General features: G+C 43.6%; 1 protein-coding gene across 1 annotated transcript in view; it reads right to left on the reverse strand.

Annotated features, from left to right (window-relative positions):
* The window catches only part of SLC24A3 (solute carrier family 24 member 3), a gene marked incomplete at its 5' end in the record, with an annotated part of 473,546 nt that overhangs the window by 122,173 nt on the left and 324,467 nt on the right, over positions 1 to 26,906 (reverse strand). The window contains 3 exons of the mRNA XM_081097217.1: positions 183 to 286; positions 1,058 to 1,142; positions 4,236 to 4,310. Coding sequence (XP_080953343.1) covers positions 183 to 286; positions 1,058 to 1,142; positions 4,236 to 4,310 — 264 coding nt within the window. The remainder of the gene's footprint in view (positions 1 to 182; positions 287 to 1,057; positions 1,143 to 4,235; positions 4,311 to 26,906) is intronic.

The following is a 26,906-nucleotide window of genomic DNA, read 5'->3' on the forward strand; positions in this document are numbered from 1 at the left end:
GACCAAAGGATGGTGCCTGGAAATTTCCAGGTCTAGCTGAGCCAGCCTCCTGGGGCGTGAGATCCCACATCCTCACTGTCCAAGACCACTGGTGTTCATGCTGGCTCTGCTCCTGCCAGACCGGCCGCTGCCTCACCTCCACGCCCTCCCCCCCAGACACCACCTTCTGCCATCACTCTTACCTGCCCAGCGAAGAGCCCGCAGACTCCGATGATGCACAGGATATTGAACACCGCCGAGCCCACGATGGTCCCAACTCCCACGTCGCCCTTGGTGATGAAGACGCCTGAAACACAGAGCCAGCATCAGCCTGGCTGTTGTGGGGGTCGTATTCCAAGGTGTGTGCAGAGGAACTTTCTTAAGTGTTAGGCTGATCGCAGAGGGTATGCAGGAAGCAGTCGAGGATTGGAGGGAGCTCTCTAATCTGCATTGGGGACACTGTCCCACAAGAGCATTGGCATTGGGGCTGGGGCATGTCCATGCAAAGTAAAAGCATTTCTTTAATCCTACATAATAAAAGCCTAATATGCTAAGTGTCTGGTCGTCTGGTCGTCTATTCAACCAATCAAAGCGTAATAATGCTAATGATATGCTAAGGCTGCTCAACCGCTCGCTATGACGTACACTGACCACCAGGGGGCAGTCAAATGGTTGACCAGTCGCTATGACATGCACTGACCAATAGGGGGCAGATGCTCAGACCGGTAGGTTAGCTTGCTGCTGAGGTCTGGCTGATTGGGACTGAGCGAGACAGGCTGGACATGCCCTGGAGCCCTCCCCCCGCCCCTCCCGGCTGGGCAACCTCCCACGTCCCTCCCTGGCCCCAAGTGTGAACTGGTGGGGTTGCTCAGCCTGGCCTGAACCTTCTCACAATCCAGGACCCCTGGGGGGATGTCAGAGAGCCAGTTTTGGCCCGATCCCCCAGGCCAGGCAGAGGGACCCCACTGGTGCACAAATTCGTGCACTGGAACTCTAGTAAGATAATAATGAACAACAAACACGGAGCCCAGGTCCTTTAGAGAGGGCAGGGCTTAGATGTCCCCAGGTCGTCACCTACCTATGACAGATGTGAACAGCTCTGGAGCCGAACTGCCTGCCGCCATGAACGTGGCGCCAGCCACATCTTCACTGAGGTGCAGGCGCTACAGAGGAGCAAGGACAAAGCACAGGTGAGTCCAATTACTCCTAGGAACCCTGTGACTCTCAGGTCTCAAGCTTGGTCCTTCCTCCTCCTCCCAGAGCTCGGCCACTGCTGCCTGACTGCCCTGGCTGGGCCACAGCTCCTCTCATTGTCCCCCTTGGGGGACAGGATTGGGAGGAGGGTCCACTTGAGTTAAAGGCTCTTGACAAGATCTAGAGGTCCCCAATCCCAATGCCCCAAGGGCTGTGCAGATAACAGGGAGGAGTGGAGCAGCCAGTATGAGGCACGGTAGGCATTCACCTCCTTTTTAACATCAGACCACGCAGTTCCCTCTGAGTTCCAAAATATTTCTACTTTTAAATTAAATTGATTGGGGTGACATTGGTTAATAATAACATCATATAAGTTTCAGGTGTCTATATTTATAATACAATATCTACTAGTATATACTCTACTACAGGGGTCCTCAAACTTTTTAAACAGGGGGCCAGTTCACTGTCTCTCAGACCATTGGAGGGCCGGACTATAGTTTAAAAAAAAAACTATGAACAAATTCCTATGCACACTGCACATATCTTATTTTGAAGTAAAAAAACAAAACGGGAACAAATACAGTATTTGTATTTGCATGTGGCCCGTGGGCCGTAGTTTGAGGACCCCTGCAGTCTACTATATACTGTGTGCCTACCACCTGAAGTCTAGTTTCCTTCCATCCAAGTATCTTTATTTTTTGAGATGCCAAAAGTCCACTTTTTTTTTAATGCAAAATGTCCTGATTTTTTTTTTCACTACCATGCTGAACTAAGGCTAAATCAGGCTCATGGTAAATAGCTTATGAGCCTTAATTCTAAGAAGCTATGGAGGCTTTGGGGTGGGGAGGGTCATCCTCCTGAAACCCACTTTCCATCCACAATGCAACCTTGAAACCCTGGGGTAGAGCGAGTCAGGGGTGAGTAGAAAGTAACGAGCCATCAGCTCTGCCAAGATATTCTATTCAATAAACTCTCTAGGTCACCCTGTTGGTTAATCCAAAGGTGTTTTGCAAGAAGACAAGACAAATACACATTAGAGGCTGGTTAGTGTGTTTAGCTTTTCTGTTTTCAATCATGACTCAAAAAGTGAGCTGCTGGCCATCAGTAAATTGCCAGTTCCTCCTGGTGTCCCAGATCTTCTTGATGATACTCTTCCCAGTGACATCAGCAGCTGCACTCCCTTGCTCAGCCATGGAGGGGCAGCATGGCCTTGGCGTAGGCTACTGGCTCCACCAACCAGCAAGTCTGCTGCAGGAGCCCTAATGGAGCATTTTCATCTAGAATCCTGGGGTTCCTCACTCTCGACTGAACAGCTAAACTTCACATGGGGTCCCGAGGAGACCTTAGATGGAGTGCTGATACCTCAAGTTAAAAGGTGTGGTTGTGAGGGCACCCTGCCATCCTGTCTCACCGGGAGCAGGCAGTCTGCGGGAAGGTCGCCTACAGCAGAGCTCACACTCCTGGGGTGGTTTGCCAAGATTTGCCGCAAGCTGGGAGCCTTGCATTGCCGGGTCTTCTCCAGCTTTGGTTCCCCGATGGGGGATTATTCTGGAGTCCACACCTTGGATCATCTCCAGTTCCTCTCTCTCTCCTTCACCCACTCCATTGGCTTCTTCCTCCGTACCTCCTTATGTCCCCTCTTCTTTCATTTCTAATTCACTTCGGCCCTGGCAACATCTCACCAGATGTAGGGAGCGGCTATAGGGTCAAGCCTAATTGTGCTAGAAGGGCTCTGCCCTCCAAGCTGGGACTTGTATGTGGCTCTGCCACAGGTCAGTCTGAGGCTTGACCCTATAGATGCTCCCTACAAAGGTCTTACTATTTTTTTTTCAAGTTGTGTGGAAAAGAAAGAGTAATTTGCTTTGCATGAAAAACAAACCACCAAATGGTGGTATTTTAGAGATTGCAAATGACCCCACTTACAAGGGCTTCACAACTTCTTCATCTTTCCCATGAGGCGACCCTGTTCTAAGGTTACTTCACTTTGAACAAAGGCCTTCCTTCCACACCTGTCCACAGTCCACCTCATTTCTTCCTCATCCTCCTTCCATGGTATAAGGAACCCACTCCCAGGCCTTGATTCTTTTATTTTTGTAAGTACACAAAATTAACAGACTTCCAGGATATAGAAGGTACTGCTTAAGTTAGTGGTTCCCGCAGTGTGGTTTCAGACCAGTACCTTCAGCAGCACTTGGATACTTATTAGAAATAGAACTTCTGGTCCCTGTTGGCCCCTGAGACCTACTGAATCTGATACTTGGGAGGAAGGAGGGAGGAAAGGGGAGGGACAATGAAGTTTGAGAATGACATAAAGAAACTTGAGCTCCAGATAGGAGAGGCATCTGGTAGAGATCCCTTCTGGAAAGGCATCTGAATTAAAAATAAAATAAAATGGAAAGCTTCCAGATAAAGGAACTACATTTCAAAACAGAGAAAAAGATGAAGGGGGCTAGAGAATAAAAGGGTTCTAGATATGCTGAAAATTCAGATAAAAGGGATTTAACTTGGTATTCAGCCTGGTGTCACTGGGCAGATTTTGAGCAGAGTCCATGCCCTTGTCTCTGTGGCCAATTCTTTCATCTTCCCCCCTTTCAGGCCTCTGCTGGGAGCATTTCTATACAGAGACACAGAAGAAGGGTGATGGGTGTGTGTGGCTGGAGATTTCTCACTTGACAAGGACCCCACAAATCACCAAAGGAGGGTTACTGAAGCAGAAGGGAATGGTGGAGAGGAGGGAGTGAGTGACAAGGAGAATGGAGGAGCAGATTTTAAAAGAGGAAAAGAAAACTAGAAGCAGAACTTAGTAAGTACCATGAGTTATAGCCAAATAGACAGGGAAAACTGGCCATGTGTGTGTTAAAGCCCGACTATAGATGGGTGTCCTGGAATTCTAAGCAGATTGATGGCGCTTTTATGCTAATGTTGCTCATCACTCTGAAGCATGCTGATATCCGGTGTTCCCACCCACCCCGGTTGCATAGGGTGCTCCCCAGGACCTCCGCGGAGCAGGCTGGAGCAGTACCAGCGCCCAGCTCAGAAATGCTGAGAATAACGGCACATACCTCACAAATCTTTTCCAAGGAGGGGACGAAGAAGTCGTCACACACAATGGCCAGTGCGTAGAACATGTACATGGCCTAGAAGAGAGGAGAGGAGAAAGGATTAGATCAGTCAGGGCAAAGCCATGGGCTGAGGGTCTGGCCACCCTCTGTCATCATGAATTCAACATCCTACTCAGGGTAAGAACAAAGTCTTTGCAATGCCTGTGAGTTCCCATGTGATCTCATCTTTCCTCTCTGACATTATTCCCTACCACTGTCCCCTTGCCCACCTCATTGTTCCCCAAACATGCCATGGATGCCTGTCCCATAGCCTTTGCACTTTCTGTTCCCTCTGCTGGGAATACACTCTCTCAGATCACCTTGTATCACTTCATCATGTCCTTCAAGTCTCTGGATCAATGTCAACCTATGCAAGAGGCCTTGGATTCTTTTCCCTCCCTTTCTCTCTATCCTCCTACCCTGCTTTGTTTTTCTTGACATGTTATCTGTGAAATTCATTTGTCTGCTGTCTTCCCCACTAGAAGTTCATGTGAAGTATGAACTATATCTATCTCATTTATCCCCAGCACTCACCACAGCATAGGGCCTGGCGCATGGTAGGTGTTCCATAAATATATAAGCAATAAAAGAATAAGTCAATGAATACTTCCAAATGAGCTAGTGCACTCTCCTGTTCCCTGTAGGACAGCCTCTGTAATGTTGTTTCCACATCATTGGTCAGCTATGACCAGGCCATAAATTGCCTCTCTTATCCAACTCCATATTTCCTTTCTAACTAATGAAGTCTTATTTGGATCCCATTGTTGGTTGACCACCCAGTGTGTGTCCTCCAATCCTTCTAATGGTACTACAGTTTCATTCAAATATCTACCATATTCCATGTGGAAGGTAACCCCACCTTTTCCTCCAGGAGTAGATAGTAATTGGCCAATCAGTGTGTAGTAGTCCCCAGTAGCTCCAGAGTCAGTGTGCTGTTGATTCAGAGGTGAGCACGTGACCTAGGCTGGTCCAATCAGATGGCAGGAAAAGCCTTATAATTCTTGACAGAGGGAGCTATTTTTCACCCTCAAGTGCTGGCCATGGACAAAGAGGCTAGGAGTCCTGATGGCCATTGGCAGCCATATTGAGGGAAATCTGATTTGAGATGAAGTTGACCCTCAGTCAACTTAATGACATCACTGAGCCAGGATCATGTGGTGCTAGAGCCCACTCTGCCTCCAGACTTCATAACATAACATATTGGTAAACAGACCAGTTTGATTTGGAGTTTCCCTATTAATTGCAGCCCTAAGCATCTAATGGATGTGGTTGCTTATCCTTCAAGTTCCAGTGTCCTCTCATTTTTTCACCATCCAGCATCTTTGCCTTTTGAGAACTGCTCCATGGGAAGGGCCTTCAGTCACACCCTGCCCACCTTCCTCACCACAGGGCACAGGCACATAACCCAAAGTAGCCACCAGGACACCCACTTCCCTTTATACAGTGGCGGGTGAGCAAAAGTTCTGCAAGGGATTAACAGAGAAGCTGGGAGAGAGGGTTTCTCTCCTTATGACATATAAAAACCTCCTGAGTCTGGAGCTGCTGGAGGCAGCTGCCATGGAGAAAGAGCTTGGCTTAGAATGCAGCTCACACCAAGAGATGGAAAACACACACACACACACACACACACACACACACACACACACACACGTACGTGCTCAGTAACATCAAGTGAACTCTGGACCCAGCTCAGTCTGAAATCAAAGTGAACTTGCAATTTCATGAGCTGGTCATACACTTTTTACACCTAAGCTGATTTAAGTTTCTACCACTTATAACTCTCCTTCATGAAGCCTTACGTAGCAACCTAAGTGTGAAATGGTTTTTCTGGCCGTTGACTCTTGGCTGTCAACTAATTTAGACACCCCTCCTCCCTTTATGAGCTTGCTTTCTTTGCATTGTGTTTTGTCTCTACAACCAGACTGTAAGATTCTCAAGTACATCTTAACACCTGAGTCTGGAAATATCAGACAAGTGCACAAAACCAGGGGTATTTTGTTTCAAAATGCTGACTATAATAAATGATCAAACCTAACAAAATATACTATAGGGGATGGGTTATGTAAACTATAATTCATCAATCAATGACATACTGTGAAAAGAGATTATGTAAATCCATATTTAGTGGCAAGGAAAGGCACTTATAATACATTGCTAAATGAAAAATATTATAAAATAATGTGTACAATCTCTTTTTTGTTAAATAATGTATAAGAATGCATGCATATATGCATACTTATATAAGTGTATTTGCATATAAGGGTTTGAAAGGCCATAAATCAAAATAGTTTCTCCCTTGGTTGGTGTGACTCCACCTGTATTTTATAATTCCTATCTATATTTTCTGATTTGTCTACCTTGAATTTGGATTTCCTGTGTGATTTTTGTAGGTGGTGGGAGATTGGAAAAGTAGCAACTCTGTTTTACACTTTACTATTCTCTGAGGAGGCTAAGAAGCCTGGAATGCACAAAAGCCTTAAAAATAACTTTCTATTTATTGGTTTGTTCATAATCTGTATAAAATTATTTGCCTTTGGGGTATTTTTTAATATGTCAATTAAAAAATTAATGTTGTATTTTATAGCTTTGTAGATGAGTCAGAGCACACATTCCCAAATTGCAATGGACTCAAATCCTCTTCTGTATAATGACTTGGCTGATCCAATGATATGCAGATATTATCATAAACTCTGAAAGGACAGACACATGCATTAACTGGAATATAGGATTGCACACCTTTGAATTAACCAAGATCTAAATAAGCCATCCATAGCTGACATACTCAACTCACTAAACCGGCCAATGCCATTTGGAAGTCCACAAACCACCTCTCAAAGACTGCATTCCAATATTTCGTATTGATCCTATTTCAAGGCAAGAAGCCCCATTTAACACATCACAATATCAATGCTTGAACTGGGATGAGAAAGGAACAGATCTACCAGATTCTCTGTGCTTTCAAGACTGATGGCTGTTGAAAGCCACATTATGTACTCACCCATTGTTGGACACATTCCATACATTGGCTATTGTAAATAGAACTGCAATGAACCTAGGGGTGCAAATGTATTTTCTAAGTAGTGTTTTGTGTTTCTTCAAATATGTTTCCAGAAGCGGAATTGCTAGTTCATAAGGCAGTTCCATTTTTAACTATTTTGAGGAACCTCCATATTATTTTCATAGCAGTTGCACCAATTTGCAATTCTACCAACAGTACACGAGGGTTCCCTTTCCTCCACATCCTCATCAGCAATTGTTGCTTGTTGATTTATTGATGATAGCCATTCTGACAGTTGTGCAGTGATCTCTCATTGTGGTTTTAATTTGCATTTCTCAGATGATTAGTGATGTTGGGCATCTTTTCACATGTCTATTGGCCATCTGTATGTTTTTTTTTTGGAGAAGTGTCTATTCAGGTCTTCTGCCTATTTTTTTTAACCCTCTCCGGAGGATATGTTTATTGACTTTTAGAGAGAGGAAGCGCAAGAGAGAGAGAGAAACTTCGATCGGGAGAGAAACACTGGTTGGTTACTGCTCAGATGTGCCTCAACCAGGGACTGAATCCACAACCTAGGTATGTGCCCTGACTGGGAATTGAACCTGTGACTCTCGGTGTACAGGATGACACTCCAACCAACTGAGCCACACTGGCCAGGGCCTCTGCCCATTTTTAAATAATTGAATTGTTTGTTTTTTGGTGCTGAGTTGTATCAGTTGACTATATTCCCTATGCTGGTCTTTACATCCCGTGACAATTTTGTAACTACCAATTTGCACTTCTTAATCCCTTCACCTTTTCCATTCGGCCCCCCAACTCCCCTCCCCTCTGGCAACCATCAATTTGTTCTCTATATCTATGAGTCTCTTTCTGTTTTGTGTATTCATTTATTTTGTTCTTTAGATACTGCATATAAGTGAAATCATATGATATTTGCCTTCATCTGTCTGACTTACTTCATATAGTATAACACCCTGTAGGTCCATCCGTGCTGCTGTAAATGGTAAGATTCTATTCTTTTGTATGGCTGAGCAGTATTTCCTTATGTATCTGTACCCCTGCTTTTTTATCCACTCAGAATAAGTACGTATGGTGCCAGGTGGGTACCTTAAATATCAGGGGGAACATTTTGTCAAGTATCTGTCTAACCACTGTGCTGTACACCTGAAACTAATATACAATAATATTGAATGTCAACTGTAATTGAAAAATAAAATTAAAAAGAAAGAAGGCCACATGACTTCTTATGCACAAGGCAATGTGAGGTGGGGATTCCCACGCTCAGTCAGACACCTTGTGGCAACTTCCTCTGGACATCTGGAGGGGCCTGCCAGGTGATGGGGTTCCTACCCACCCCCTAGCATCTAAGGGCAGGTCTGCCACTTTACTTCAAGAAACTCAGCTCTAACTCCGCCATGCTACCCACTGGAAATCAGGTTCCCACTGGAAAACAAACAGAACTGAACAAGATGTTGGTGGGGGTGGGGACTGTGCATGTGGAAGGGGAACAGTGGAAATAAGCAAACACTATATTTTCTGCTCAGTTTTGCTGTGAACCTAAAACTGCTCCTAAAGAGTCTACTACCACCAATAAAACAAAAACAAAACAAATGTACAAATCAAGTTTTAAGATGTGGAGGAAAAAAAAGATGCAGAAAACTTCCTAGTATTGATGGTACTATCAAAGAGCTAACCCAGGTATTTTAGAGAGTGAAGCATTTTTATATTAATTTGGCCATTCCTATAATTCCAAAGGATATATTATCATTGATGTTAATAATAATAATAATAACAGTAATAATAATGATATGTGCCACTATTTATTGGTCCAGGAATTCAGGTATGCTCTAGGTCAGTGGTCAGCAAACTCATTAGTCACCAGAGCCAAATATCAACAGTACAACGATTGAAATTTCTTTTGAGAGCCAAATTTTTTAAACTTAAACTATATAGGTAGGTACATTGTTATTAACTTAATTAGGGTACTCCTAAGGCTTAGGAAGAGCCACACTCAAGGGGCCAAAGAGTCGCATGTGGCTCGTGAGCCGCAGTTTGCCGACCACTGCCTAGGTACTTTGCAAATACTATTTCATACAATTCTCCCAACTCTTGTGGGAGACAGGGATTACTGGCCCCATTTCTCAGACAACTCAAGGAGTATATAGTATCTTGGCCAAGGACTTACGGCTAGCAAATGGCAGGGCTTGGATTTGAACTCATGACTCTCTCTGAGCCTTCAAGGAGCCTGGCTGCCTTCCCATACAGAGGTCACTTCTGATTCACCAGCCAATTGCCACTTTCTATTTTCAGAGTGCCTATTAATAAGTTGTCTTACCCAACCACACTGAAGGAGGGACAACTTCAGAACCCCAGCCACCCACTTTTAGGGGTTGCTGGTCAGAGCCATTGATGTTTTTTATTTTTATTATTAAAAGTTATTTTGATTGCCTGCTCACATACAAACATGCCATAGATATAAATGTATAACTGTGCTCGGTATGAACCGGTGTGAACTCTAGATAGCTCTTTATGTTTAGTGGCTCCCTATTTTCCTCTATAAATGAATGGACCATGAACATTGCTGTGATGAAAATCTTTAAACCTATATCCTTTTCTATTTCTAGAATCCATTTCCAGATGTGGAATTATTGGGTGATGTTCATTTTAAATCATATTTTTTTACAAGGTGAATCACAAAATGAAAGACAGATATGAATCTCAAAAACGCTCAAACTGGCCCAGTACCTTGGGACAATCCAAATGTGCTGCAGTGCACCCTGGAATCCAAGCCGGGGCCAGGCTATAGGATACAGAAGGAGCAAATGTGGGACACCTTCTAGAAATGGTGAATAAGGGGTGTCTAGGAAAGAGGGATGGTCTATTTGAGCTACAACTCAAGCCTCGTGGCCACAGGATCTCCTTTTCCCTCATAACTTATCAGGGCCCTTGACTGTGGGCTGCCTGGACCATGAGCCATGTTTTATGTCCGTGTACCTGGCCTCCATTCTCTGGAAGGGCAGCAGCTGAGTCCTTCATACATTCATCTCCACACCATCTCAGGGTGGCTTGCACAGAACAAGGGCCCATTTATATGAGGTGAATGGATTCCGTGGAGGGTGGTGCTCACAGAGTCGCTGCTGTCACCTTTGGAAGCTGTCAAAGGAAATGCCTGAGTAGCACTGACTGGCAAGCAGCTGCTGAAAGACAGGCAGCCTGGAGCCTTGGAGGAAGCCCAGGGCGGGTAAAGGACCTCACATCCAATCCTGGACTTGACACTTCTGGGCTGAACCACCTTGATCAGCGAGCTCTCCCTACCCAGCGGAGCCTTCAACGTGAGACCAATCGCACGTGCTCTCTAGTTAGCGTGCAGGCTGTTGTGGGAAGTAAACAGAAACAAATGAACGAAAAGGTTTGAACACAGCAAAGCACCTCATGACACGATGACAATGCCAGAAGGACGTGCCCCAGCTAGTCTGCTGGGGACACATAAAGCGGAGCTGAATCACCCCTGCTGTCTTAAGTGAAGCTGTCAGGGTTCAATTGACAGGCAGCTATCCCCAGGACACGGGCGAGCTGAGACTGGCCAAGCTCAACCTGGTTCAGTTGAACTCAACTCAAAAGACCCAGGAGCTAAGTAAGTGTTTATTGTTGTATGGCACTGAGGTTTTGAGGCCATTTGTTACACAGCATCATTTAGGCAATAGGTAACAGATATAGCCAAGGTGATAGAAAGAGCCACAGAGAAAACAACAATAAGAAGAAGTTCTAAGAAAACAGACTTTCTGGGCTTTTTCTTTCGGGGGGGTGGGGGGTGGTGGTGGCGTGACAATATCCTCAGCTTTTCTAGTATTCCTGAAACTAGCCATGGCCATGTGACACAGTTTTGGCCGATGAGAATGAGGGACAGATCCTAACTAAAGTCACCCTTTCTTCCTGTTTTGAACGTGGTTGTGATGTGTGGAATGGCAGCAACTGTTGTATGGCCATGAGACAACCAGCATGAAGATGCACAGCAATATGCTAAGGGTGGCAGAGCCCTGAAGATGCCATTCACCAGCTGATCTAATGCCAAAAATCGTTTCCCTCCATATTTCTCACTGTGTGAGAAAAGGACCCCCCCCCCAGCCCCCCGCCCCGGTGCTTCTGTTGCCACTTGCAGCTACGTGCCTCTGATAGGGGCAAGGGTAGTGAAGAAGGTTAGAGAAGGTTTCACAGGGAAAGTGGCTATTAAAGCGGGATTTTGAAAGATAAATACTGTCTCATCAGGCAGTTTCAGAGGTTGACTGGGACTAATAAAACTAGAAAACTTTGGCGACCGTGGTTAAACTGAAAAATGCCTAAGGTAACAGGAAATTATGGTGGCCTGTGGCTTAATGGAGGTGAACAGGCTCTAGCTGAAATGTCGATATACAGAAGGGCTTCTGAATTGTGAGGGCAAATGTATCTGAACAGCACGACATTAACCCTGCTGTTTTATGTGGCATCTCCAGTCAGCGGTTTTCACAGGCAATTTCCTTTTACTACATCATCCGCACTCATGTGGCTCTGTCTTTAATTTCAACGAAGGTGGTGCTGGAGATGCAATTCCTAGGGAAGATGTGTAGAACTCTGGTCTTGGTGGAAATTGTTCTCAATCTCCCAGGGAATGAGGCTTGAATAATAACCATAAAAGATCCTCCTTCTTTTCCCTTCTCTGCTTTTCCCCCCATAGTTTCAAGTGATCATACTTGATTAGATTTTTTAAAAAGTTAATTCTTTAAAAATAATTCCCTCCTATTATGGCTTTGTATCCGATGGTTCCATGATGCCACGTTGGGACTGACTGAGGCACTTACTTTCAAGTTCTGCTACCTCTGCAGACATCATTCGACTGGAAACACCACAGCTAGTGACTGAAGAGACAAACTCGGAGCCACACAGCCAGACTAGGGTTCTGAACACGAGGATCTAGTCGGAGGTAGTTGCAGGGAAGAGGAATGTAGCAGGTGGCTATTGGGTGCCCCTGGTCCCATCATATTTTTAGGCCTTATTAATTTAGAGCATTCCACTGCCTTTCAAATGTCAGGATCTATCTCCATTTGTTTGAAGACTTTTGATTGAGCCTTTCACAAAGCAGTCAAGAAGTTCTGGAGTGTTACCGTCCCTGGGAGCCCCTGAACAATGGCTGATGAAAGTTGGTGTGTGAGTACCCAGCTCCATACTCCCTGGGCGGAAACTGTACTGTCTCCCTGGGTCCCCCAATGAATTAAGCTTCAGGTGCCCACAGTGTTACAACCTCGAGCAAATACCTTTTACTAGCAATTTTCCTTCTCTGTCTCACTTCTTCTTCCTCTACTGATGTTTCCTTCCACCCCCAAATGACCGCTTTAAAATGAGGGAAGTCAGTTAAGGAAGACTGTGGAAGGAATGCAATGCAATTTATAAAAATGGGCCACTTGTAGAAACAACTGTTTTCCGCCAGTCTATGGAGGACTCTCCCTTAGTCCACACCCCCGTGGTCATGCTGTCAGCTGTGAAGGTCTTCGGGAACCACTGCCAACTGAAAAGTTTTCTCCTGAGCGGACCCAAGCACTAAAGGAACCTGTTAATGTACCTGCTCCATTAGCATAGGTCCTATAATTATGCTACTTGAAAGGAGTCTACCCAGATGAGGCCCATGTCTGGTCATTGTTCCTGGAGGCCACCATATTGGGGTCATTGTTTTGAAGCCTTGGGAATTAGAGATTTGCCATCTCTGGAGAAATAGTTCAGTGGGGGAAGAATGCTTTATTGGTTGTCAGTTTCAAGAACATGGGGGTGATAATTGCCACTTCCCCTCAAAACACACTGAAGGAAGGTTCTGGGGACAGGTTTATGTAGCTGGGATGATGCCGACGTGACCTCACTGGGTGCCAGGAGTATGCATTCTTCTTTGACCCTCTCAACAGCTGCAGGATGGGGCACTGGGCTTAATCTAGCCTCGCAGGTGGGAACCGAGCTCAGTAACCTGGTTAGCTCACACAGCTAGTAGCTGGAGGAGGCCAGATTTGAACCCAGGTGACCTGACTCTCAAACCTGTGCTCCTAACCATCACACCACACACCATCTCAGGAGAAGGACTGGCTGTGTTCTATTTGAGGAGTAACTCTACTCCTCTAACCCCTGCCAGGCCCCACCTCTCCTTCCACAGAGACCTCCGGTGAGATGGAGGCTTTTGACCTGAGGTCCCTGCACCCCCAACTCCCCAAGGAGTTCTTAAAAAGACTTAAGGAGTTTGTTAATTTGTATGGGAACAACCTGTGTATTTGTTTTCACTAAACATTAAGCAGAATTCAGTATTTCCTTCTACTATGAATCCATGCAATAAACCACAGAAGCATTGGCAAGACCTGGGAACCTGTCCCGAGTGGAAATCACAGACTTTTAACATCAGATTACCGGTGTTGCAGAGGCCTCATGTACCTGTCGCTACTTCAAAAATAAGCAGTTATGAGACCTGACACTATTTAATGTATTAAGAACACAAATTCCCTGGCACTTTCCTGGTGAAGTGGCTCCAGCAGCCTGAGATAGTTATTTGAAGGTCACCAAGGAGACCCATGAGAATGAAAGCGCACAAAAACTATTGGCTGGGCACACAAACTAGTAAGGAGGACTCAGGTTTATCTGATGAAGTGCCAACATGTCTGCTAAATATGTAAGCAGAGCATTTGACATTAAAACTAAACATAGAGCTAGTCACTGGATTCTATGTGAGATTAAAGGGAGAACACCTAACCTAGGCTTCCGAGAGTGAGGGCAGGGTATGTTCTGGAGGCGTTGATGCTTATGTCCACGAAGATGAGCAGGCATCAGCCAAACAAAAAAGTCAGGAAAGAATTGTCTAGACAAGGGAATGGCATGAATAAAAGCATGGTGTCCCAAATTAGCATAGTTTGTGCTGAAAACTACAAATTATTCACTATTGTGGGTGAGAAAGTAGAGACAGATGAGGCTGCAGAAATATGCTAAGATCCGTTTTGGGAGGTTCTAGTACTCCAGGCTGAGATATTTGGATGCATAAGTGCAGACTATTTTTCTTGAATGGAAATCACTGTTGATTCTACTAGATAAAACTGATGATGATGATGATGATGATGATGATGATGATGATGATAAAAATGGGTTGATGATGGTAATGTGTTGGAAGCCAATTCCAGCATGTCATCATTGCAAGAGTTTCATCAAAAGGTTGATGGAACTTGGGGACTCAACAGGGTTGAGTCACACATGTAGTCACCTGTTGGGAATGGCTGAAGGCATTTCCCCAAACCTGAAAAGGGATGATTATTTTCTGCCAGACAGCTCAGGGCATCTTAATCTACATGTTATTGCCTCCTACTGGCCAAACACCTGAACAGCTGTAGGCTAATTCTTCCATTCTGACAATGGACTCTTCGAAACCCTGACCCTTTGAAGTGTATATCTCTGCCTCGCCTCAGGACAAATTGTGTTAATAAAAAGCATGGGGTCCTGAGATGAGGAGATCTTAGTTTCCTTTAAACTAGGCTCCTCTGACCCCCAAATGCCTTTCAAAGTTATGCTTTGTCTCTGGACTCCTATTTAATCTACGCACAGCCTTCTCCAGATTCCTGAACCCTTCTAGATGCTGGAACAAGAACTTTGGCAGTAATGGTGTTTGATTTAATGGGTATGATGATGGTGAAGCTAGTGATTGTGATGTGATGAAGGGTACAATGATGATGATGATGATGGTAGTGATGATAGTGGCTGTGATGTGATGATTGGGAAAAAGATGATGATGGTGATGATGAAGAGGATGGTGATGATGATAATGATGATGTGATGATGGTCACAATGGTGAGGGAGATGGTGGTGGGGATAATAATTTGATAATGTGAAGATGATGATGACAGTGGTGGTGATGATAGACATTGTGATGTCATAATAGAGACAATAATGATGATGATGGTGATAATGAGACAGATAATGATGATGATAATTATGACCACTAACATTTATTGAATGCAACCATGGGCTTCAAACCACCTTAAAGTTTTTCTCTGAAATATACCCTGAGGTAAATATTATTGTTATCCCCACTTTAAAGACAAAAACCTGAGGCAAAGAGAATATAAGCCCAAGAGAATATCAGCATGTCTCCAATCCCAGCCAGAGTTCAGGCTTTAACCCGTTACCTGCTTTCAGCAAGAGAGGAGAAATGGTCTAAACAGCGGTTCCCAACCTGTGGGTCACGACCCCCAAAGGGGGTAGAACGACCCTTTCACAGGGGTCACCTAAGACCATCGGAAAACACATATATAATTACATATTGTTTTTGTGATTAATCACTATGCTTTATTTATATTCAATTTGTAATAATGAAATTGGTGGTCACCACATGAGGAACTGTATTAAAGGGTCGCGGCATTAGGAAGGTTGAGAACCACTGGTCTAAAGGCTCAGAATGCCCACTGCCTTGAAGATTTTTCAGGGCCTCTCATTCTCCCCCTAACTTATTCCTTCCCTTTCTTCCTCTCCCACTTCTCAATGACACTGCCCATCTCTCCCCACTAAACAATAATGGCATATTCTGTAGGGTTCCTCAAAATATCATGTAAAGACTGCCTGACAACAGACTTGTTTGCCAACACTGCCCTTTCTTCTTCAGGCTTGAGAAAACGAAGACAATGACGTCTACACCAGGAATGTATTGTAAATAGTACAGAATTTCACTTCTCTGGAGGACTTTGAAAACTTGAAGTTTCAACTATCTGTAAGATGGTGGAACTCTTCACTTCAGGTTTGGTGAGAAACCTGCTTCTTGCTTCCAAGTTTTTATTGGAAACCTGAGTTGAGCCTTTCTAAGGAAAAGCACAATCAATTAGAAATTTTCATGCCAGAGTTAGAGTAAGTTTATTGCATAGTATTGTGCCTTTGAAAGACACCAAGCTGGTTAAAGTTATTAAGATACTTGCATTCTTGTCTTTCCGTCCTTTTCTTGTTATTCTCTCTCCAAACAGTCTTGGGAGATGGTGGGCACCACAGCTGCCAGATAACATCAAATAGTAGAACTGCAGGCCAATATGGGTGAGCAACCAGGACTTCCAAAAACAGAACCGGCCTGAGACACAGGCACTCCAGGCAGGTTCGTAATCTGGCGCCTCTTCAAACCCATGTTCTTTAAATATTTATTCAACATTTATTTGGTGGAGGATGGAGGAGAAAACTAATCTTCTAGTAATAAAAAATGTATATAGAAATTAAGCCTCTTGCTACTTCATTTCTACTGATGCAAACATAGTCAATATCCTGAAAAATATTCTGCAAAATCTTCCCCCATTTTTCTGTAATTGTTATTCTTTTCAAGTTTCTCTTGTAAGACGAACTACTTACTCTAAAGTAGGCAACTTCCTGTTGGTGAATTCAAAGTTTGAATAGTTAATATTTAGATAGTGAAACATTTTATTCAAAGTTGATAAATACTAAGTACTGTTCAATTTTAAAATTTCAGGCATGGGATGATGTGAATGCTAACAAAGTACTTGTATAGGCTGGAATAGCAAAAGCAGGAAGAACCTCTTTATTTCTATTTCAGGTGGCTGTTTGGGTCAGGTGGAGGAGATCAATTTATGTGTTGTGTGGAAACCCAAGTTAAGTGACACCATATTTCCCATTTAACGAACCCGGGACCTCCTGGTTCATAGGTCGATGCTCAACCACTGAGCCATGCTGGCCGGATCTTTCCCATTTATTATACTGATGTTTTTTAAGAGTTCCAGTAGTTAGGCCTCCTGAGAAGGTCAAATGGCCACCCGACAATATAGCTTTTGGTACCCAGTTGAAAGTCATGCCAATGTCCACAGGTTGGGACCACTTCTTTAACTGTATGTCATTACTGTGTTCTATGAACAAAACAGACCGAGTATCATAGGTTGTGCTTCTGGAGTGGAAGGTGATTCCCATTAGTGGTGAAGGGCGACACTGGGTCATCCAGGGTCCCTGGCCTGATTCTGCTTGTGACTGGTGCTGGGTGGCTGTGGGTAGGAATCCAGTCTGGGGCTATGTGTATAAATCAGCCATGGGCAAACTACGGCCCGCGGGCCGGATCCGGCCCGTTTGAAATGAATAAAACTAAAAAAAAAAAGACCGTACCCTTTTCTGTAATGATGTTTACTTTGAATTTGTATTAGTTCACACAAACACTCCATCCATGCTTTTGTTCTGGCCCTCCGGTCCAGTTTAAGAACCCATTGTGGCCCTCGAGTCAAAAAGTTTGCCCACCCCTGGTATAAATGAACAAAGCCAATAGGCTTGTATGGGTTTTAAATCCTGACCTTCATTTTATTGCTTAAGATCTACTGCAGCTAATGAAGCTAGACCAAAGTTTCACATTACAGTATTTCCAACTTCTCACTTCAATGACAAGCCACTTAAACAATTACCAGATGATTACTATGAACTTTTAACTAGGAAGTTCAAAACTTCTCTTAACAGACAATTAGCTTAGCTGGGCCCATGGCCTCCTTCTCCTGGCTGATCTAGAATGGCTTCATGTTCAGAGACATTCCAAGGAATCCTTTGTACCTGGACAATAGTACAAATGACTGTTGGTCTCGTGATGTTCTTCTTGTGTTCTGTTCACCTGGTGCGCCCGTGGGAAGTTTAAGACAGGGATGCTCTCATACCATCTACTAAAAATCTTCTCCATTTTTTTTCATTGATTGATTTTTTAATATATATATTTATTGATTTCAGAGAGGAGGGAAGAGGCGAGATAGAAACATCAATGATGAGAGAGAATCATTGATAGGCTGCCTCCTGCACGCCCCCTACTGGGGATCGAGCCAGCGACCTGGACAAGTGCCCTTGACTGGAATCAAACCTGGGACCTCTCAGTCTGCAGGCTGATGCTCTATGCACTGAACCAAACCAGCTAGGGCCTCTCCATTTTCGGGGGAACAATGTCACTAATAATAATGAGGATCAATAATAATGTAGGTTTTAGATGCTGACACCAGTGTTAGGAGCTATGGCTCTACAGAGAGCTAAAATTTAATCATGCTTTCACTTCCTCTCCTGGGGGTCAGAAAAAGCAAGAAGCTGAGTTGCAAATAAGAACACAGGCGATGATCAAAAGGCATGGGGGCAAAGCACACTGAAGCAAAAGGGAAACAAATTTCCTTGAGGTTATAAAGGACTAGAGAACAGTGGTATCTCTGAGTTTCTTCAATTCTCTTCTGCAACTTACAAAACAGGAATGGAAGGAACTTGCCAACTGCTTACTCCTGCTCTGCCTGGTGTAAATAAGTTGGTGGGTCCTTATCTCAGCTTTGTGACTTGAGTATTTAACCTCATTAAGGCTTCAGTTTTCCTCGTCTGTAAAATGGGAAAAATACTAGTTCCTACCAGATATGGTTATCTTAAAACTAGATAATGCATGCAAAATTCTTAGCATAATAAGTGGACTGTTGAAAGCATTCAATAAATGCTGAATAACACTGGATATTATTTTAATCAACTTGTTAGAAAAGTGGAACCAACTGAATTGAAATAGACTTAGGACATCATTCATACTTTCTTCTTTACAAAAGCAGAAGAAAAGATTAGCTGGCTTATTCCTCTCTTTGACTGCATCTGTGGGGGCCACCTGTATCGAAGCAGTCACATTGGAATGGTTTGCTAATAGCCTGGTTTCCTTTTCTGACGCCCATCCAAAGAAACCCAACCCAAGTTTCACATCCCAACAAACACACGATTTAGGATTCCCCAGCAGTCAGTGGGGGTGGCCAACGCAATGGTAAACTCCAACCCACCCCTGGGCCCGATGTTAACTACAACAGAAAAACAGACGGTATCTAAATCTAGGACCATTTGTTCCCTGTCAGTGGGAACTTTCCCTGTGGAGAAAACAGAGCCATCACCATTTTTTTTTTTTTTTTTTGCCCCAAGAAAGACTGGACTTCTGCATTTAAGAAAAATCTTATTATTTGTCATGATAGGATTTCCTCTGATCTTCATAACCACAGAAACATTAGGTCAGACATCCAACAAGGGAAGGTCAGTGGGCTGACCTCAGGGGTGTAGATGGCTACTCAAGCTCAAGATGCTACCACAAGTAACACAGTCTGAAAGTAAGAAAGTATTTGAATACAACCTGTCTATTGATCTGTAAGACAAGCCCTCCTCCCATATATATAATTCCAATTAAGTGGTCTGGTGAGTAAATTATTTTATTGAATTCTATTTCTAATACTTATATTACCTATTTTTTAAAGAACTGACTAAGAAGTAATTTCCCTTTTCACTCTCTAAATAAGACATGCCAATAAACATTTTGGCTCCTATTGGAATGCCAGTGTCACTGGATCTGGTCAGGTAGTGACTTTATTATTTATTTATTTACTTATTTATTATTTAAAAAATATTTTTTTATTGATTTCAGAGAGGGAGGGAGGGAAGGAGAGAGAGAGAGAAACATCAATGAAGAAAGATAATAACTGATTGGCTGCTTCCTGCCCCCCCCCCCCACACACACACACTGGGGATCGAGCCTGCAACGTGTGCATGTAATCTTGACTGGAATCAAACCTGGGACCCTTCAGTCTGCAGGCTGATGCTTTATCCACTGAGCCAAACCAGCTAGGGCTGGTAAGGACTTTAAATTTATTTTTTTAATCCTCACCTGAGTATATGTTTTTATTGATTTTTGGATTTTTAGAGAGAGAGATCTGAGAGAGAGAGAGAGAGAGAGAGAGAGAGAGAGAGAGAGAGAGAGAGAGAGAGAGAGAACATCGATTGGTTGCCTCCTGCACATGCACCAACCAGTTATCGAGCCCACAACCTGGGTATGTGCCCTGACTGGGAATAGAACCTGTGACTCTTCAGTGCAGGCTTATTCCTCTCTTTGTCTGCATCTGTGGGGTCACATGTATTGAAGTAGTCACACAGGAACAGTTTGCGGATGAGCGTGGTTTCCTTTTCTGTTGCCCATTCAAAGAAACCCAACCCAAGATTCACATTCCAGCAAATGCATGATTTAGGATTCCCGAGCAGCCAACGGGACGGCGAATGCAATGGTAAAATCCAACCCACCAACTGAACCACACTGGCCAGGGCTGAAGGTACCTCTTTTCAGTTACATGTTATCATCAAGTTTGCACCAGGTAGGGATTGTGCCTTTGACTGTGGATGTAATGGGAGGTGTTGTTGACCGCTGGCAATCCAGTGTTTAGAAAAAGTATGTGATACAGGAAGCACATGCTGTGGATGCTCCCTGATCCACGTTGAACAATGGATAACTTAAGACACACTGGCAGCTTCCTACTCAGGACAGCTGCCCACCTCACCTGTGGCTCTGCTTTCTGCCCGAGGAGCCTCAGTGCCAGAGAACTTTCTTCAGCCCATGTGCTGAGCAGCTTGAAAGTGTCTAGGTTTTAACAACCCAGAAACAATCATCAACCAAAGAGAGAGTGTCAGTGAATCACTAACCAGCCTGCACCACCCTCACTGGGGCACTTCTGAATCAGGGTCTACACCATCCTCAAAGGGATGAGTCCCAGTTGTTCACAGTGTTAACCCCCTTTATAATGCCCCCTTTGTTGGCTCCCCTCCTTTCCCTATCTTGCTTCCCCCACTCCCTCATGTCTGCTTCCTGGGCATGACCTCAAATAAACTTCCTGTACCTGGTAGTGTGCCGGTGGAGGCTCTTATTGGCTCACAAAGGCCAATTATTAAATGTTCAGGAAATATGCAAGTCCACTGAGGTACTGATAGCTTAAGACTGGTCATGGTGTGAATTTTTGTACCACAGAAATAAGAAAATGCTTCAAATCAGGTCTCCCCGTTCCCCACCCTCCAGGAGAACCGGTTGTTACATATTTACCAGTACATCACTGCCTTCATTCTAGTTCTTATCTCAGGGTTTGTTTCCAGGAGCAGCCAAACTATGAGTGTGAGTAGCAGGTACTCCATTGAAGCCAACACATGAGCACTGAGGGCAGGGGTCCTCAAATTACGGCCCGCGGGCCACATGCAAATACAAATATTGTATTTGTTCCCGTTTTGTTTTTTTACTTCAAAATAAGATATGTGCAGTGTGCATAGGAATTTGTTCATAGTTTTTTTTTTAAACTATAGTCCGGCCCTCCAACGGTCTGAGGGACAGTGAACTGGCCCCCTGTTTACAAAGTTTGAGGACTCCTGATTTAGGGTAACTAAAGAATCAGTTTGCCACCATTATTGTAAGTATTCCTTCACTGGCCAAAGGCTTAGTGCTCTTCATGGGTGGAGGAAGATTTATTTCTAAATTTACAGTTAAGGGGGTAGGTAGAGAAACTGAAAGAAAAAATACTAGGTGCAACTGCCACTTGAAACTCATCCCAGGAGAATATCTTTGTGAGCTTGGGCTACACAAAGATTTACTAGATAGACCACAGAAAAGGAAAAACCAGAAAAGAAAAGAAAAATAAAACGGAGCACCTCAGAAACAACAAAACTTTGCTATTCCAAAGATACTATTAAGAAAATGAAAGGTCAGGCTATAGATGGGAGAAAATAGTTGCAAAATACTAGTATATACCTTCTTAAGTATTTGTAATCAACAGATACAAGAACTCTTACAACTCAAAAAAAGAAGATAAACAATGCAATTAAAAGTGGGCAAAATATTTGAGCAGACACTTCGTCAAAGAAGATCAATGAATGAGGAAGAAGCTCATGAAAAAATGTTCAACATTATTAGTCGTTAGGGACATGCAAATAAATACCACAAAGAGACACCTCTGTAATCTCACTATAATGCTTGAAGTTAAAAATCTGATGATACCCAGTTTGGGTCAGAACATGGAGAATATGGAGGAATGCTCATGCATCACTGGTGGGAATTTATAAAAGTACAGACATGCTGAAGGAAAGTTGGGCAGTTTCTTAGACAATTCAACATATATTACTCTCAGGTATTTACTCAAGAGAAATGAAAACATCTGTAGACACATAGCAGCTTTATTCATAATTACCCCAAAGTGGAAATAACCCAGATGTCTACCAACTGGTGAATGAATAAGCTAAGAATTCCTGCACAAAGGAATTCTACTGGGCAACAAAAAGGAATAAACTCCCTGAATATACAAAATGTGCAACTACATGGATGGATCTTAAAAGCATTAAGGGTAAGGGATGAAGATTAATTTTGCCAGTAATAAGACATAGCAACATCACATCCTCCTGATATGAGTTGCTGAAAAGAGTACAAGGTCAGGGTGGTATTCCTGCTGAACGGGTATCACCTCAATCAAATCATGAGAAAACAGAACACAAACCCACATGGGCCCAGAGTCTTCAAAATGGTGAAGGTCATGAAAAACAAATAAGTTCTGTAGCTTCGTTAATGGTATTGCAATGTTAATTTCCTGGTTCTGATCATTGTACTATGGTTGTATAAGATGTCAACATTAAGGGAAGCTAGGTGACAGGTATTTGAGAAGTCTCTGCACTATTTTCCATCCTTTCTTTAAGTCTAAAATTATTTCAAAATAAGGTTATTTAAAATGATGATTTTTTGTATGCAAATTATATCTCAGTAAAGGTGATTGAAAAGTAAGCAGGTCCACATTTCTCAAACGGTGACCCAGAGAATCTGATGTTTCTCTGAGAGCCAGGAAGTGAGGAGATGGAAAGTATGGGATGCTCCATCCTCCCTTCTCTCCCCTACCTCCTGCCTTAGGTCACGCCTCACCAAAACCATTCCATTCTTTTCCGTTATATATGCATGTGTACATACATACACAGATTTATTCTACTTATGACTTCACTCAAAAGGGGGGATATTACTGCTAAGAATTTAAAAAATTTCAACAACAGGATTATATTTTGACACATTTGATTGAGGTGTTTTTCTCAGAGGAAACCCATGTTTAAGAAAAATGGAAGTTGGATGGTGCAAGATGGTGACAGAGTAGGTGGAAGCTATATTCACCCCCACCCCCCAGGACCAAATTGTACTTACAACTAAAATATACAACAATTAACCTGAATAACTAACTGAACCAACTGAAGACTAGCTGAACAGAAGTCTTATAACTAAAGATTTACAGAAGAAACCACATTAAGACTGGTAGGAAAGGCAAAGAGGCAAAAAGGGCAGCAGCTCAGAGTCAGGAGAGATATCCCAGCTGCAAAGGTTCCCCTGAGGAGCGAGGGGTCTCAACCCCAGCTGGGCTCCCCAGCCCAGAGCACCAGAGCCAGGAAGAGGAGCCCACTCAATGTGAAAGCCCACTTGGGGATTCCGGGCCTGAATGGAAGGATGCTGTGCTGGAGGAGAGCACTGCCTGCAGACTCCCAAAGGGCTGGGGTGTTGGACAAGCCTAGAGAGCCGGGCATCCCGTTGGCAGCATGTGACAGTGGACTAATGGATAGTCAGACTGTGGAGAAGGCCAGATACCTTAGGCCCCCAGGAATGAAGTAAAGATTATTTTTTAAAAAAATAGGTTTTGAGAATTGTAGAGATTATTCAGCTCCCATAAGCCATCCTCGGATTGCCTGATATTGTTTTCTAACTAGACTTCCTTTTCTGTAAATTTTGGTTTTGAGGTCAGTCAGGATGGAGCAAAGCCCTGTCTATGCATTAGGAGAGAAAACACTACCCTGAGGGAGAATTACATGAACCTGATCTCTTGGGAAAAGGTGTCCCAACCAGGTGTCACAGGCCTGTTGTAGAAGTGAGTTACATCTGAATTGAGCTGCTAAGCTTTGAAACTGTCTTTGCTTATTTTTTAACACAATGACTAGCTACTCCATTTTACACTTCAGCTAAAATCAATGCCTCTTTCTCCATGCAACGTAATTATTTAGGGTTTGCCGGAAGAAAACCCACACTTATTAAGGGGCTTATCTCAATGGTGAAATGATTCAGCTGACTCGGAATTCTCTACTAATTTGGGTGATAGAAGCAGGGGAGAGAGCAATTTAATCAGACCCACTGGTGATTAACACCATGACCAATTTCCCACTAGAATACTTTGCCAGTATGTAAGGAGTTTTATTTTTGGATTTTCTTTATGCCTAAGGCACATAGTGAAGGAGAGGATGCCCATGGTGTGTCTTTGAGGCTGTCAGCATTTACTCCACTTGGGCTGATGAAACCTTGGTGTGCTGTGTGTGGCATATGGAGGAGAGGAGTCCTTTAAAACTCAAAGCAATTCACAACCCCCAACCAGGCATTTACAGGACAATTTTGGGGCCTTTCCCCGCCAGGCATAAAATAAGAGAACTAGCATGACAATGTCCTTTCATGCACGAATGATCTTCATTTTATAAATGAGAAACGAAGGCCCACTTAAGAGTCACTAGATCCGGGGTAAGAGGAGGATGGAGCCAGTCACAGGTGCCACTGCAGATGGAGCAGGTCTCATGAAATCTTTATACAGTGGTAATTGTTAGAATATTGCCTGGAGTAATTAGGTTACAATCTACCTTTCCAGTGTAGCCAGGCATCTATTTTTCTTTCCCATCATTGGGACTAACTAATGGAAGAAGAAATATGGCCCTTCTTGAACGATGAATCCGACAGATTGGAACTGGATGACAATTTCTTATCCATCAGTGTTCTTTGGCGAGGAGCCTCCAAAATAATTTGCTTTTTTGCTGCCACTAATTCTCACCAGGATCACGGGACATTCACTGTTAGCTGGTGTCTCTTTAGCAGATGGCTTATTTATAAGTAGCAAGTACATGGGTTCTTCTCTTTATGACTCTGCACTGAACAAAAAGCTTGAGTTTTACTGTCTTTTTTAGGGGATGCTAAGATCTATTTGGGAATGTATGAGTGCTGTAGATTGCTGAGGTTATGTCTAACTCAAAGTCGGATTTCCAATATTGCCAAAAATTAGAAGATCGGGCAGCCCCTTTACCTAATAGGAACAAAGCGATATGCTTAATCCAAGAGCAGCTTTCAGCCAAACTGGAAAGGGCACTTCTAAGCCCTTCTAACTCTCAGGACTCTTGCTCTATTGCAGTCCCATCCTCCCTTCACAGTGGGGGGATAACTCTGTCATCACAGGCTGGGTACAGTCCTTTCTCACCTCCCTTTAGCATTTCCATTGGACTTTCTACCCCTCTTTTCAGTTGCCCGGTCTGCTGCAAACCACAGCATTCAGAGAGTTGAGATACACATTCAGAATTTGCTGAAATTTCAGTCCCACCTTTCTGCTTCTGTAGCCCCTTGTTACTCGGGGTGGGGGAAAGTACCAGTAAGGGCATAATGAAACTCCTATTTGAGGATCTCCTGCTACTTACAAGATATTCCCTTAGGCTTAGAAGCTCTTCAGTGGTTCTCAACCTCCTGGCCCTTTAAATACAGTTCCTCATGTTGTGACCCAACCACAAAATTATTTTCGTTGCTACTTCATAATTGTAATGTTGTTACTGTTACGAATCGTAATGTAAATATCTGATATGCAGGATGGTCTTAGGCGACCCCTGTGAAAGGATCATTCGACCGCCAAAGGGGTCGCGACCCACAGGTTGAGAACCGCTGCTCTACATGGTCTCCTACTTAGATTTAACAACCTCATGAAATAGACACCATCAGCAAGCACTGTTTTTGTAGATGAGGACACTGAGGCTCATCAAAGTTATGTAACTTGGCTAAGCCCAACTTGATTTCTACTCCCACACATTCTCTCCTCTCCAACCTTTCTCTTCTCTTCCTAAAAACTTCACTAAAAGCACTTTTAGAACAGGCTGTCAAAAAGGAATATAATATGAGCTACCTGTGCAATTTACTTTTTTCTACTTTTGAAGCAATTTTTTTTTTCAAAAACAGTAAAGAGAAACTGGTGAGATGAATTATCATTTGTCCCGTTTAGCTGAATATATCCACATATTACCATTTCAACAGGTATTCAATATAAAAATATTAATGTGATATTTTACACTCTTCTGTTTCATTCTGAGTGTTGTGAGCTGGTGCGTGTCCCACATTTACAGCCCATTTCAGCCTGGACTCACCACCTCTCATGTGCTCCAGGGGCAGGGGCTGGCGCCCACTGTGCTGGACAGGGCACTGGAAATGCCCAATTTTCAGTCTCTGGGTTATTTCTTCTTGAACCACACTGTTGTGGTTGGATCCATTTCTCCTACTCTGCATTCATCATCTTAGATTCACTTTCTGACTTTTCCAAATTATTTTCCTCCTTTTTCCCCCACACTCTGCCTGCTGGCCTGCACTGCCTGCCTTCTGCAGGTCTCAGATGGTCCACCTGGCCTGCACTAGCTCTTTATAACATCACCCACAGGTGCACAGGCTGGTCTGGTTCGCTGAATGCTCCCTCTTTTCGGTAGCAAATATTTAATATTACCATGGTGTACACTATGGCATCACTCTAAGGCAGCCTGTGTGTTCAAAGCATATACTCATGCCCTCAGCCTTGGATGTCAGCTTCAGTCCCATAACCCCATTTAAAAGGCTTGGTATCACCATGCCAGTCAGCTGTTGTACTGGCATCCCTGCAAGTAAATGGTTTTATCAGTATTAATTTTATGTCCCCCCCCAGTCATCCTGTTATTAAGTATTTAATGAGTACCCACAATATCAAAAACACCTTCTGAGGGGCTGAAGGAGAAGTAAGGATTATTCCCATCTGGACTCCAGCCTT

Source organism: Myotis nattereri, assembly GCF_964212035.1.
Source record: "Myotis nattereri genome assembly, chromosome: 8".
Lineage (NCBI taxonomy): Eukaryota > Metazoa > Chordata > Mammalia > Chiroptera > Vespertilionidae > Myotis > Myotis nattereri.